Genomic DNA, 13496 nt, shown 5'->3' on the forward strand with positions numbered 1-13496 from the left:
GTGGAGAAGGTTTCAGCACCCTCAGGGCATGCCAGGGAAGCCTGGGTACCTGCAGGTTTAGCAGAACAGCGCCGATCCTCATGGCCTCGCTGACTTCCAGGCTGTACATCAGCTGCGGGAAGCGCGGAGGGCTCTGGTTGTTGGGAGGCAGCACCTCGATGTAAACAGTGGTGATGGAGCTCCTGCAGTGCAAAGGGGGAAAAACCAGTCAAAACCAGTCAGAATCAATAAATCCAATCCACAAGGCAACCCACAATGGCTGCTTTACACTCTGTGTGTTCGCGAGCTCTAACAGCCTCCCTTTGCTCCTCAAAAAGCTTCAGGACATATTTTTCCTTCTGCATCAAAAGGAAAGCAGGCTGCCACATGATCCGGAAGAAAAGCTCAGTAATTTCCCCCAAAGCAGCCCAAAGTGGTGTATTTTCAAAAACAGCAGTGAGATATCAGTGCACACTCCACAAACAGCACCCGATATGCTGTGTCCTCTGTGGGAGCAGCTCAAATTCCAGGCTGGGAACTGCTCCTGCCACACACAACAGCCACCCCTGGAGCATCCCTGCTGGCAGCCAGCTGGCTTCCTTTGCTTGGAAAAGAGGGAGCAAGGAATGCTGGCAGAGAGGGAAATGCTGGGAGAAGAGAAGCACACAGCTCTGCTGCGATGCTGTGGGTCAGTAATCCCCACTTCAGAGCAATAAATCCCATTTCAGAGCAGTGGCAGTGCAGGAGCTTACGAACCCCTGGCAAACCCTTCAGCTGCAGTGAATCCCTGTCCCAGACAGACTGCAAACAGCACTCCAGGTGGAATACTGAAGGTTCTCTGGGACACTGACACTGAAGACCCTGCACAGATCATCCTGTAAACCCACTTGATATCCAACAGCCTCAACTTGAGAAAGGGAGCCAGGAGTCCCCCTGGAGATGGGAGGTTAAAAATCTGACTTCAAGGGATCTTCCTCTTGCCTCTCTGCTCCATTATCCCACCTGCTTCCCCTCCTGGATGTCAGCACAGTATCCCCACCCCAGAACAAACCCCTGAGAAGAGCAAGTGCTGTGCTGAAAAGTGTGGCTTTTCCCCTCATAAATCCTTGGACAAAGTTGATAAATCTCAGGTTTTAGAGCTGCAGGAAAGAAAACAAAGGGATTTATTCCAGTTTTTTTGGAGGTGGGGCAGGAAGAGGGAGAGAGAAGAAAGTCATGAACCCAAAGAGCTGCTTCTTCCAGGGCTAGCAAACTCCAGAGCATTTTTAGAGGGTCCTGCCCAAAATCACCAGAGATTTATTGTTGAAACAGCTGCTGTATTAAATGAGCTTATTTAATATTAAAACATTACTGATCAATACTTTTAATTAGCTGCCCAAAGCTGTGGCTGAGCAGAATCACCACCGTGCTGTTGGTGTTTCCCACTGCCCTTTCCCAGCAGGGTTTGGAGGTCTGGGTCCCTGACTGAGCTGGGCAGAGCAATGCCAGGGCTGAGAGGAACGTGTTGGAGACTGTCACACACCCTCTGGCCATGCTCCAGGATAAGAAACTGATCTCCAGAAGGACAAATCACACCCCCAGGGAAGGGACTCTGCCCCTCAGGGCACATCCACACACACAGTGACAGGATTCAGTGCCAGGACACAGGGAATGGCTTCCCACTGCCAGAGGGCAGGGATGGATGGGATATTGGGAATTAGGAATTGTCCCCTGGGAGGGTGGGCAGGCCATGGCACAGGGTGCCCAGAGCAGCTGTGCCTGCCCCTGGATCCCTGGCAGTGCCCAAGGCCAGGTTGGACTTTGGGGCTTGGAGCAGCCTGGGACAGTGGAAGGTGTCCCTGCCCTGGCACTGGATGGGCTTTAAGGTCTCTCCCAGTCCAAACCATTCTGGGATTCTGGGAATAGGAAGTAAATTGTCTTCAAATATTTAAGGCAAAATCACAGGAGTAAAGTACTAATAGTCTGCAAACTAAAAGCACTCTAATATTGAATGGCTTTTTTTGCAATTCCTATCCATTTTTTAATTAACACCTTGCATTTTTCCCACATGTCTTTTGTGTAGGTTATAGCCCAGTTAAGGAGCTGGCAAATTCTCCTTTGGCATAGGAAGGGGAAGGAGATGGAGCTGAGCCAAGCACTGCAGTTGGTGTTTGCAGGTGAATACACAGAGACCAGTACAGCATTTGGGAAATGCAGAGAGCTCCCAAAATCACTCCAGCATGGAAAAACAGCTTTTGTGCCCCACCAGCTGATTGAAAGTCAACTGCATCCCCATCTCTGCTTGAATTACCTCCACATGGAATCATGGTTTTGGTTGGAAAGGACCTTAAACTCATCCAGTGCCACCCCTGCCATGGGCAGGGACAGCTCCCACTATCCCAGGGTGCTCCAAGCCCCAAAGTCCAACCTGGCCTTGGGCACTGCCAGGGATCCAGGAGAAGCCACAGCTGCTCTGGGCAATTATAAAATTGAGGATTAATGGATTTCTGTCTGTATCTCCATGTCTACCAACCTATCTTGACCTAATCCAGCAGAATCCTGTATCACCAAGTGATATGAATCCCACCAGGATCATGTCCAGGAATCTGAGGGATTGTGAAAAGCTTAAAGTCTGACCTAAAATTGTTTGATTTTACAAATGTTGTCATTTTTTTTTTTTTTCAAAAATAGAAATTGTTGTGCCTCAATATAGGAGTGGGCTGTGCAAGGAAAGGGTGAAATCTCCAGCCCTGGAAGGTTTCAAGAAACAACTGGATGTGGCACTTGGTGTGGTTTAGTTGACAAGGTTGAACTTGATGATCTTGATCAACCTTAACATCTCCATGATATCTCAATAACTTACATGAATAATTATAATTAATAATATTCAAACCCCAAATCTCAGGACACAGCCACCCACCAACATTTTTAAATGTCATTCCATGCAAAATAAACCCCAACAAACCTACACAGAATTCCAAATTCCGATTTGAATTTGTGTTCACAAAGGCTGCAGAGCTACAATTCCTGAGCCAGGTTCAGTGGCTGGGTTTTGCTTTGTGCATAAGCAAGGGGGGAGACTGAAATCCACCCACTTTCCAGGTGACTTTGGTTATCCTGGCAAAGCTTCCAACTTCTTACTTGCCTTGAAGGCATTTTCAGAGGAGGAAGCACAGGCTCCCAACATCCATCCTCAGAAATACATAAGTTTAGGCAACTCTAAGATTTCTCCAGCACAAAAGGAGCTGATGGCAATCAGAGCTGTAGTGTGGAGCCACTCCATAGGGATCTCAGACTCTCTGAAGAGGAAATACTGATTTTTGGCCTTCTCTCTGAAGCACTACACAAAATAAATGCATAATTGTCCTCAGTCTTCTCCTCAGCACTACCAGCAGCCTGCTACCAGCTCGAGAGGGTTTATCAAAAAAGCAAGCAGGAGGAAAAAGAGAGTGAAATTCAGCCAAGGGACTGCTACCAGATGTTAATTTCATGAACAACTTAACAAGTTGTATGGAGAGTAATTATAAAATATGTGCACAACAGCATGAGCTGCTTTCTTTGAGACACGATAGAAGTAGCAGGTCCTGAGGAAAATCCAGTTACTGAAATCCTAGTCTTGTATTTTATTTTCTTCTTACATTTCCCATTTGAAGAAGAGGTTTTCACTTTACTGTTGTGGGAGGTATAAATGCTGGAACCTCCTGTTCCTCCCTTCATGCTCTTTGGACAAGGAGGTTGTCATATTATCAATATCAGGCCCAGAACACAACAGAAATTTTTTTGTTCCCTCCACACCTTCATGAAACGACATTTTGGCACATTTAGAACACAAACTCCACAGAAACAGGTAAGCAGGGCTTGATACCTTTGCTGATTTTTGAACATATAGATCATAGAATGGTTTGGGTAAAAAAAGGACCTTAAAGATGATGTTCCCCTCCCTGCCTAAATCCTTAATTTGCAGTCTGCTCTTATTTTTCATCTGGGGTACAACAGAGATAACTCCGCCCTTAGGAATTTCAGTCTTCCTAGGGACACTGCACACTCTACACCTGGAGAGGTTCTCCCACTCAGCAACCCCATTCTTTGGGATCCTTTTTGCATTTTCTGAACAAAAAGCATCTCCCTTCTCACTTGCTTTCTTCTTTCCACCCCTTCACCTCAATGAGGTGAAGGGGTGGAAAGCGACAGCACAATTGGGCTGACCATGGCAAGCAAACAAAATAATGAAAACCCAGCGCTGTAAGGGAAATACCATTAAGGACCACAAAGGGCAAGAATTCTCCTGTGTGTGCCACTTTTCCAGAACAGAGGCGTGGACTAGAAACATGGGGGTGTGGGGTGTGGCCCAGGTGTTGCTGCTGAGCTGCTGGAGTAATGAATCAGTCGTTAGGGGAGGCACTAATTACCTTCTCTGCGCAGGGGGGGCACTGTCAGACGCTCTGACGGTGAGGGCGTAGGAGCGCCCCACTGCCAGCAGCACTCCTGGAGCAATGGTGATCAGCCCCGTGTGCTCGTTGATGGTGAAGTCTCCCTGGTCGCCAGCCAGGATTTCGTACACTATCTGCCCGTTGGCTCCCTCGTCAGCATCCACGGCCGTCAGCTGCAAGGCAAAACCACAGGGTCAGCAGAGGCCACTTCCATAGGCTCCGTGAAGGATTCGGGAGGAGGAAAGGGGAGCTCGGACATCTGGAACTCACACAGGAATTTCTAAGCACTGCCCAACAAAGATACAGCTGAAATGAACAGTAATAGGTGTAAAAACACCACGAAGTAGAGAAAAACTGCTTGCTAAAGACTGCAAGCCCATTATTTTAAGACACAAATTAAGACACTTATCTAGACCAAGTTTACTCTCTGTGGATTGGAATATATAAGACTTTCTATAAAAGCACATGGAAGAAGAAGACATTTTTTGTCTTTGACCTCTTTTTGTCTTTCAAGAGTAATGAAAGGTTTGTTTTTATTTATTTCCCATCCTTCTCTCCACTTTTCCAGGTGACAGCCCTGGTAGTGCCAGGAATTCTCATGTCCAGGCCTGGCATTCCAAGCCCTCCTCATGCAGAGCTGGAGAGCAACGTTTGTGTTCACATGCACCTATGGCTGTGGCAGCCAAGTGGAAGGGAAGTGGCAGCTGTTCCCATAGGGATACACACTTGGAATCATGGAATCGTTCAGCTTGGAAAAGCCGTCTAAAATGGTTGAGTCCAACTGTTAACCCACCATTGCCAAGGCAACCACTAACCCATGTTCCCAAGTGCCATGTTGTCTTTAAATCCCTTGAGAAAAATCTAAATCCTGGTATTAGACCCAAATTCTAATTGTGAACATAATGAGGGGTTTCTTCCCTTCCCCTGGGAAAGGCAGTGGGTTTATCCCATTTCTGTAGTGAGCCACACTAAATCAAACACACACTCGGCCAGGAATTAGAGCCCAGGGAATGTATTTGCTTTTAGTGAATCATGGAAGAAAATCCCAGAGTGGTTTTGGTTAGAAAGGACCTTAGAGCTCATCCCATTCCACCCCCTGCCATGGGCAGGGACACCTTCCACTATCCCAGGTTGCTCCAAGCCCTGTTCAACCCGGTCTTGTTGTCTCTTCCTGCTTTAGGAGTTGTTTTGTTGATACACATGTTCCTCAACTGACTTTGCATTCCATAGGACATTTCCTCAAATGGCACAAGGAATGACAAAGTGGTCTGAGCAGCCCTGGAGCATCCAGAGGCCACAGCATCCAGCTGTGCATCCAGCTGCCAACAGCCAGCAGTGGAAGTTACAGGGAATGATGGCACCATGGTGTCCCCTGCTGCTTCCAGCTCCAGGCGAGCAAGTAGGAGGTGGGGAATGGGAAAGGGCACCACCAGGGGTGACAGCAGAGCTTTCCTAGGATGTCCAAAGTAATCCCAGCCTCTGGAAGGATCCCTGCAGGGATCCCAGTGTGAGGATGAAAATTCAAAGGTGTCTTCCTTGGCTTTCCTGACACGAACACTCCTGCTCTGGGGCAGCAGGGATGGAGGACAGCAGCAGTGATGGAAAACCTCAGCACTGACTGCAAGGCCAAGGCAGGATCAACAGCCACTCCCCTGAGGCAAGGCCAGCAAACAGCAGCCTCACCTGTGCCTCTGGGCCCCTCTTGACACCTTGTGACACCTGGAGTCAGGGACAGGAACTCCCTGATGGCCCTGCCATGATAGAGAATCATTTATCCATCAGTGCAGCATCACACCAACTTCAGCAGCTCACAGCCTCCCATAGCACCACCCAAGAGTGCCAAACCAGCACCCAAAACTGCCAAATCATAACTTATAACTGCCAAACCAGCATCCCAAACTACCAAATCACCACCTAAAGCTGCCAACCACCACCCAGAACTGCCAAAAAACACATACAGGTGCCAAACCACCACCTATAGCTGCAAACCACCATCTAATACTGCCGAACCACCACTCAAAAACTAGCAAAGAAACACCCAAAACTGCCAAAGAAACTCCCAAAACACCACCTGGAACTATGAAAACACCTTTGCCCAAAGATGTCTGAAGATTCAAAACAGCAGAAACCAAACCTTGCCACTAAAACAAGAATAAACCCTAAAGCTGCAATATCTGAGTTAATCCCATTTGCACACAACACTTGGCACCAAGGGGAGGATGTGAATTCATAGAATGGTTTGGGTTGGAAGGGACCTTAAAACTCATCCAGTTCCATGGGCAGTGTCCACTAGACCAGGCTGCTCAGAGGCCCATCCAGATTGGCCTTGGACACTTCCAGGGAAAAACTCAGGGATCTAACTGGTTTCTAAGATAATCTTGATTCTTTATGCACAAAGGCTCAGTGAAATACAAAATTTCATTTAGAAAGTCATTAATATTGTCCAAACCGAGAACTAAGCCCACAATAGCTTTAAAAACAAATCTTAATTCATCTCCTATGGCATTTTGGGACACATTGTATAGTGAGCATAGGATAAATGCTTGAAATGCCCCAAAAATCATGGAACAGAGGTAATCTCCTCTTAAAGATTTCTAAATAAATAAATAAATATTTGCAGAAGTTTTTTTTTTTTTTTTAATCTACCTCATTCTCTTATTTCTTTTGGAATTCTGAAGGAGCCATGTTATGAAAACTGCAATTTAATCACTCCTTCTATAGCTTCTATACACACCTGGGTGTGTTAATTAACCTTGCAGAAAATAATTATCCACCCAAGTGACAGAGCTGTAAAAACCTTGTCTGCTTAACTTCAAAAGTAACAGAAACACATACACACACACACACAAAAAAAAAAAAAGATAAAGCCTTTATTTAAAATACAGGGTCCTGAGGATTTAATGGCAGGATTTGGAACCAGGCCAGTTTTTACTGTGACGACATGAAAAAAGAAAATTAATTGACTATGCAAGCACAGAGATTAAGAAGGTTAATTAAACCTACAATTACAGAATGCTTGGAAAGAGAAGAGATTTGAAAAACATTTTGGGGGCAAAACCAGAAATCAAACCTGGGATTACATAGAATTAAAGTTTAACTGCTGCCATAATACATGATTCCAGAAATTCCATCTCCAGCTGTCCCAGCCCAATAGAGCTCTACAGTTACCAAGATTTAGAAACAGGGGCTAAAATGTAAAGGGAGATGAACAAAACAAGGTTTCATTTACTTTGCTAAGAAATTTTCATCCAGCATGATCAGCTCCACTGCGTCAAAATTTAATGTACTAAAAGTTTGGAAAAATAGGTGTGGATTCTGCTGCAACAAGAAGTGGTTTTTCTGGGAGGAAAGGGATACTTAGGAGTGGTTTTCTTGGGAGGAAAAGGAAGTTCAGGAATATTTCTGTTGGGAGGAAAAGGATGGCCTTAAGCTTACAAAGACACATCTTGGTTATGATATAAACCCTGCTCAGACTCACTTCATTACTGGAGGAAACTGGGCTTCAATGTCTGACTTGGAACCTTCTCAGAGCAACATTTGTGGTCACCTGGCCCTTGACAGATAAAGCGGTGACCAACATTCCCAGCAGTTTTCAGCAGATTCAGTGTGATGGAAAAATTCAGGATTGTTACGGAGATATTCCTGAACTTGAGTCAACCAGACGTAATGATCTCTGAGTAGGTTAAAACACTTCTTCATTACCTCCTTCAGACATTTAATCAAGCTTCAATCCATTATATTTCCTTGAGTCTGCAGGGACATTGGCTGAGCAATGCAAACACAGCCTGTTTTTGTTTTCTCTCTCTGCTAATCAGATTTGCTTTGGAGATGGAAATCAATTACCTGACGGGCAGAAGGCAAAAGGTTGCAAATAAACACGTAAATAAAAGATGAAGTGGGGTTTGGAGATGAGTTATGCGAGGATTGTTTTAGGGAAACGTTCAGGAGTGGTCAGGCATGGAACAGGTAACAGCACCAAGGAGTGTATGGAGAATATTCCCAGGGATGGAGAGGGTGGGATTGGCTGGCAGGGCAGGGGTTGGATCCCCTGTAATGTTCATGGAATTCCATGAACTACATTTAAGGCCAGTCCACAAGTTTTCCTGTAAAGATAGAATACAAAAAAAATCTCCTCATGGGCCAAGATGGATCCATGACCCTATGGGCCCCTTCCAGCTGTGGATATTCCATGATCTTAAGATTTCCACTAAACTGTCCTGCTCTTTTATGGCACAATGCACTTTTAAGAGCTGTAAATCAAGAACTTAGGCTAAGCTGGACCTTTAAAATTAATTTGTACTGGTGCTAACAGACAAAATTGTTTCAGTGACGAACAGGGCACTGATCCCCTGCGTATTTTATTCTCCATTTTCAATCAGGAAATTATTTAATTGTTCTTGGAAGAGAGCCCCTGAACCCAAGTCTTGCCACTGCACCAGGAAATTAGGGAGAAATTAAGGTACGTGGATAATTTGAGGTCGGATGTAAGAAGAGCAACACTGAGATTGTTCAGCCTGGGGAAGAGAAGCTTTGGGGTGACCAAATTGTGACCTTCCAGAGCCTGAAGGAGCTACAGGAAAGATGGAGAGAGACTCTGTACAAGGGATGGAGGGACAGGACACAGGGAATGGCTTCCCACTGCCAGAGGGCAGGGATGGATGGGATATTGGGAATTAGGAATTGTTCCCTGGGAGGGTGGGCAGGCCCTGGCACAGGGTGTCCAGAGCAGCTGTGGCTGCCCCTGGATCCCTGGCAGTGCCCAAGGCCAGGCTGGACACTGGGGCTTGGAGCAGCCTGGGACAGTGGAAGGTGTCCCTGCCCATGGCAGGGGTGGTACTGGATGAACTTTAAGGTCCCTCCCAAGCCAGATCATTCCATGAATCACATTTAAGTGCAGTCCACAAGTTTTCCTGTAAAGACAAAATACAGAAACTCTCCTCATGGGACAAGATTTAGGTGAATAATGTTTTTTTTTTTTTTTTTACCCTTTGTCCCTTCCCAGCTCTCCCATTTTCCTGCTCAATATTCCCTATTCCCTGCATCCTGAATATAAAAATTAGAGCTGTCAAAAGAAAAACATTGGATTTAAATTATAGAGATGAAATTTTGTTGCACTGCTGCTACAAACCCCACCCATTAGTGTGCAACTCATTTCAATATCTGAGGCACAGCAGTGAAAAAATGGAAAACCGGGCAGCAAAAATATAATAACATAAAAAAGATGGAATTAAGTACTTTACTAGGTTTACTGTTAATAATCTTTCTAGTGACAGTTAATTATTTACCACATTTAACTGTTTTAAAATACAGATTTCTCAACTGAGAAACTCTCAGGGAGCACAATAAAATACCGATGAAAGGAGAAGGAAAAATGAGAAACTTTCAGGCTGAAAGGAGCAAAATACACAGACATTTAAACTTAACTCTCCTCAGCAAAGGCCTGGAAAAATTTCACAAGTATTGAGAGGAGACAACTGAAATAAAAATAAAACCTGGTTTTGTCACTTCTCTGAAAGGCAAGAGGGAAAGAAGGAAAAGTCTTTGGTCTTATCATCCAGGCAGAAAGGAAAAAATGGGGGGAAAATTGAATTCAGCTTGCAATGAATATATTTGCTCGCTACTTGTGGTAATTTTCAAGCAGAACCTAAGAATTTTAAAATTTCTTTTATTTTTAAGAGTGTACCAGACAGAAAACACAAGTAACTTAAAAGCTATTATGTTTTGGGGCTTTTTTCAGGAGTAAAATCAAAACAATGTCCCACAAAATGAGGCAGCAAGAAAGCACATACTGGGGTAATTTGTCCATTTTACTTGTACATTTTCCTGCAACTGCACTCTGGAAAAAAATATAAGAAATGTAAGAATAGCACCCTAAGGATAATAAAAGCCAAGTGGCTGAAAATCAGTCTGATTATTATAGATGGTTATGAGACTGTTCAGACACTCTGAGGTCACTGTTCTTTTCCTAACCTGCTTTTCTCTGATCAGACAAAGTGGTTTTATGAACTCATTTTCCTCTGGGAATTGGCAGAGATGAGCATCCTCTCCCAGCAGAGGTTCCCAAAGGATCCTGACCCCAGGAGGGAGGATGGGGTCAAAGGTGACTTTGCTCTTCATGGAGACAACAAGATGAGTACCCCTAGAAATCACTGCGCCAGGGTTCAAAAAATGGGAAAGAAACTTCAGTTTGGCCTTTGAGACAGTATTTATAAAGCCTTCACATATATGAAGTATACATACATATTTATAGGTATTTTATTGAGCAACCTACCAAAGAGTGCAGCTGCCCAAAATCCAGATCAGGGAATCATGGAATGGTTTGGATTGGAAGAGAACTCAAAGCTCATCCAATCCTACCCTTGCCACGTCAGGGACACCTTCCACTGTCCCAGGCTGCTCCAAGCCCTGTCCAACCTGGCCTTGGGCACTGCCAGGGATCCAGGGGCAGCCACAGCTGCTCTGGGCACCCTGTGCCAGGGCCTGCCCACCCTCCCAGGGAACAATTCCTAATTCCCAATATCCCATCCATCCCTGCCCTCTGGCACTGGGAAGCCATTCCCTGTGTCCTGTCCCAAGTCCCTCTCCATCTCTCCTGGAGCTCCTTCAGGCCTTGCAAGGCCACAATTTGGTCCCCCCAAAGCTTCTTGTCTCCAGGTGAACAATCCCAGCTGTCCCAGCCTTTCCTCCCAGCAGAGCTGCTCCATCCCTCTGCTTATCCTGGTGCCTCCCCTGGGCTCTCTCCAGCAGCTACAAATCCTTCCTGTGATGGGCCCTCTTTATTTCTGGCATCATCACCAGTCCACGGAAATCCCAAGACCTGACCCTTTGCTTTTATTTTTTTTTCTTTAATTTTTAAGTGGGTAATTGAGGAAACCCATCTGGTAATGTGGGATGAGTTCAAAAACAACTTCTCTCCCAAACCAAGCAGAATTTTCTACCTCCTCCCTCTGATCAGATTATAAACTCAGAAAACCTGCAAGTAGCCGTGTGCTGACTGTGCAGACAGAAGCATGGATTTGGGAAAACCTCACTCTTGGAATTTAAATTTTTTAGCAGAGGTGAGCTAAAGGCCCAACTTCCTCATTATTCCTTTCCCAAATAACCTGTTCTGGCTCAGTTTTCCTGAGAAGTGTGTCCTTCTGCTCTTTGAGAGCCTCCAGGTTTGGAATATGCTTGCAGCTGCAACACCAGGATGTTTCTGGGGAGCTGGAGAGCAGCATCTTCCCTCTCAGCACAGAAACACTTCAGCAGCTTCAGACAGACCCAGGAGCTGCTCTGCTTCATCCCAGGTACTATTAACACACCTCAGGCAGCTCAGAGCATCCTCAAGGCCAACTTTGAGTAGAAAACTTTCCTTTTTCCCCAGCAGAAATCTCATTTAGCAACATTTTCTGCCTTGTGTTCCCTGGCTCCTGCAGGAAAACAGTATTTGCTGTCATGTTTCCACCCAGCCTTGTGCAGCATTTAAGGGAATTTGTGCTTCAAACTTTTCTCTTTTCCTCAAATCTTGCTGGAAATGACCCTGTGGCTGTCCCTGATGGGAACACTCGTAGCCCAAATTGATGAGGGGACAAAACAACACAAAGGAAGAGCTGAAGATGCAAAGGCACAAGTACAGCTCAAGAGGGACAGGAGGGACAGAAAATGCCATTTTCTGAACCATCTCCTCAGCACTGCTACAATCAAATTCATTCCTGATTACAGTTCAGAAATGGCATTTTATACTTAAGTCAGCTGATTAATTGTATTTTCCCAATGTTCCTACTGCCTTCAACCACTCTGGGAAGCCACCAATGGCATCTTGTTTTCTCATCCATCTGGACTGGCAGCACTCAGAGCAGGGCTGAGATCTTGGAAGAATTACACAAAAAGATCCTTTTTCCTTTAATTGCAGTGTCACCAGGATTCACCTCCAATTCTGCACTAAAGCATAAATCGGTTCTGGTGAAATTTAATTGAAGCTGCTTCTCTCTGGGCCCATGTTCAACCCATTTTTCATTGCTCATTTGCTCTACAAACAAACTTGCCAAAACCAGCAGGTTTTCTGGCATGAGAAAACACTCTTGGTTATGTCCGACTCCACTGCTTACCTCTTCTCCCAAAATGTTTTATCTCAATGTCCCACCAATAAAGGAGAATTTTCTTTTTCTTTTGAGATTTTTCAGCTGAAATTTTTTTGTGGAACCTCAGAGGAAGATGCTGAGCTGAAGCTCTACAGCTAGAACAGACCTGATATTTACTAGTAGCAATTTTGAATAGATATTTAATTAATGAAGTGGATGCAGATACAAAAACTTCATTTCCAGCTTGTTTCAATGCATTTCCAATTGAGATGAACAAGGCCATGAACTGCTAACAAAAAGTGAGTTAACAAAGGTAATAAAAGCCCTGAAATTACCTTTATAACACCTTCCCCAGGCTTCATATCCGTATAGATCTTGACATTGTAGGAAATGTTGGAGAAGGTTGGGGAATTATCATTTGCATCGATCACCAGGATGTTGACAGTCACTGGGACACTCTCCTGGACTCCATCAGAAGCTGTCATCTTCAAAGGGATTAAAAAAAAGCAAGAGAGGAAGGTATTTTAATGGTGTGTTCTATGTACAATTCCAAGAGAAATCCAATCCTAACAGGAGAAAATGCAGCCTGACAACCCAAAATCAGCATTTTGTTTCTCTCTGCATTTACAGTTACAGGAGGATTCAGCAGAGCTTGAGCCTGCACGTGCAAGATTCAGGGCATTAGCAAAGCAAACACATCCAAACCTTTCCAGTGTAGAAGTGAGAGGGAATAACATGGAATTTTCCAGGGATGGGGCTGGGATTGGAGCTGTTGAGATCATGGAGTCTCACCTGGGTATCACCACACCCAGGAGCTCTGTTAAACTTGATGCCCTCAGGTTTTAGCTTTTATACTTTTCAGATTCTGAGCTGCTTTAGTGTGTGGTTCTAAGCTTCACATTAAGGGATGGTGAGCTCTCTTCACAGAGCAGGGAGATAAAACAATTCCTTCTCCAGCTGGGGACCAAGGACAAATGATCCAGATCTCAGCCCCAAGAGCACAAACAACGTGGGCTGAAGAGAGAAAAACAAGCAGGATGGGACT

The 13496-nt window shown here is 45.0% G+C and overlaps 1 protein-coding gene across 26 annotated transcripts in view; it reads right to left on the reverse strand.

Annotated features, from left to right (window-relative positions):
- The window catches only part of PCDH15 (protocadherin related 15), a 626487-nt gene that overhangs the window by 127224 nt on the left and 485767 nt on the right, over nucleotides 1–13496 (reverse strand). For all 26 annotated transcript variants that reach the window (XM_068197049.1, XM_068197046.1, XM_068197047.1 and 23 more), the window contains 3 exons: nucleotides 12787–12936; nucleotides 4368–4561; nucleotides 50–182 (listed from right to left, as the gene is read on the reverse strand). In XM_068197049.1, coding sequence (XP_068053150.1) covers nucleotides 50–182; nucleotides 4368–4561; nucleotides 12787–12936 — 477 coding nt within the window. The remainder of the gene's footprint in view (nucleotides 1–49; nucleotides 183–4367; nucleotides 4562–12786; nucleotides 12937–13496) is intronic.

This window comes from Anomalospiza imberbis, chromosome 8 (assembly GCF_031753505.1).
Source record: "Anomalospiza imberbis isolate Cuckoo-Finch-1a 21T00152 chromosome 8, ASM3175350v1, whole genome shotgun sequence".
NCBI classification, from domain to species: domain Eukaryota; kingdom Metazoa; phylum Chordata; class Aves; order Passeriformes; family Viduidae; genus Anomalospiza; species Anomalospiza imberbis.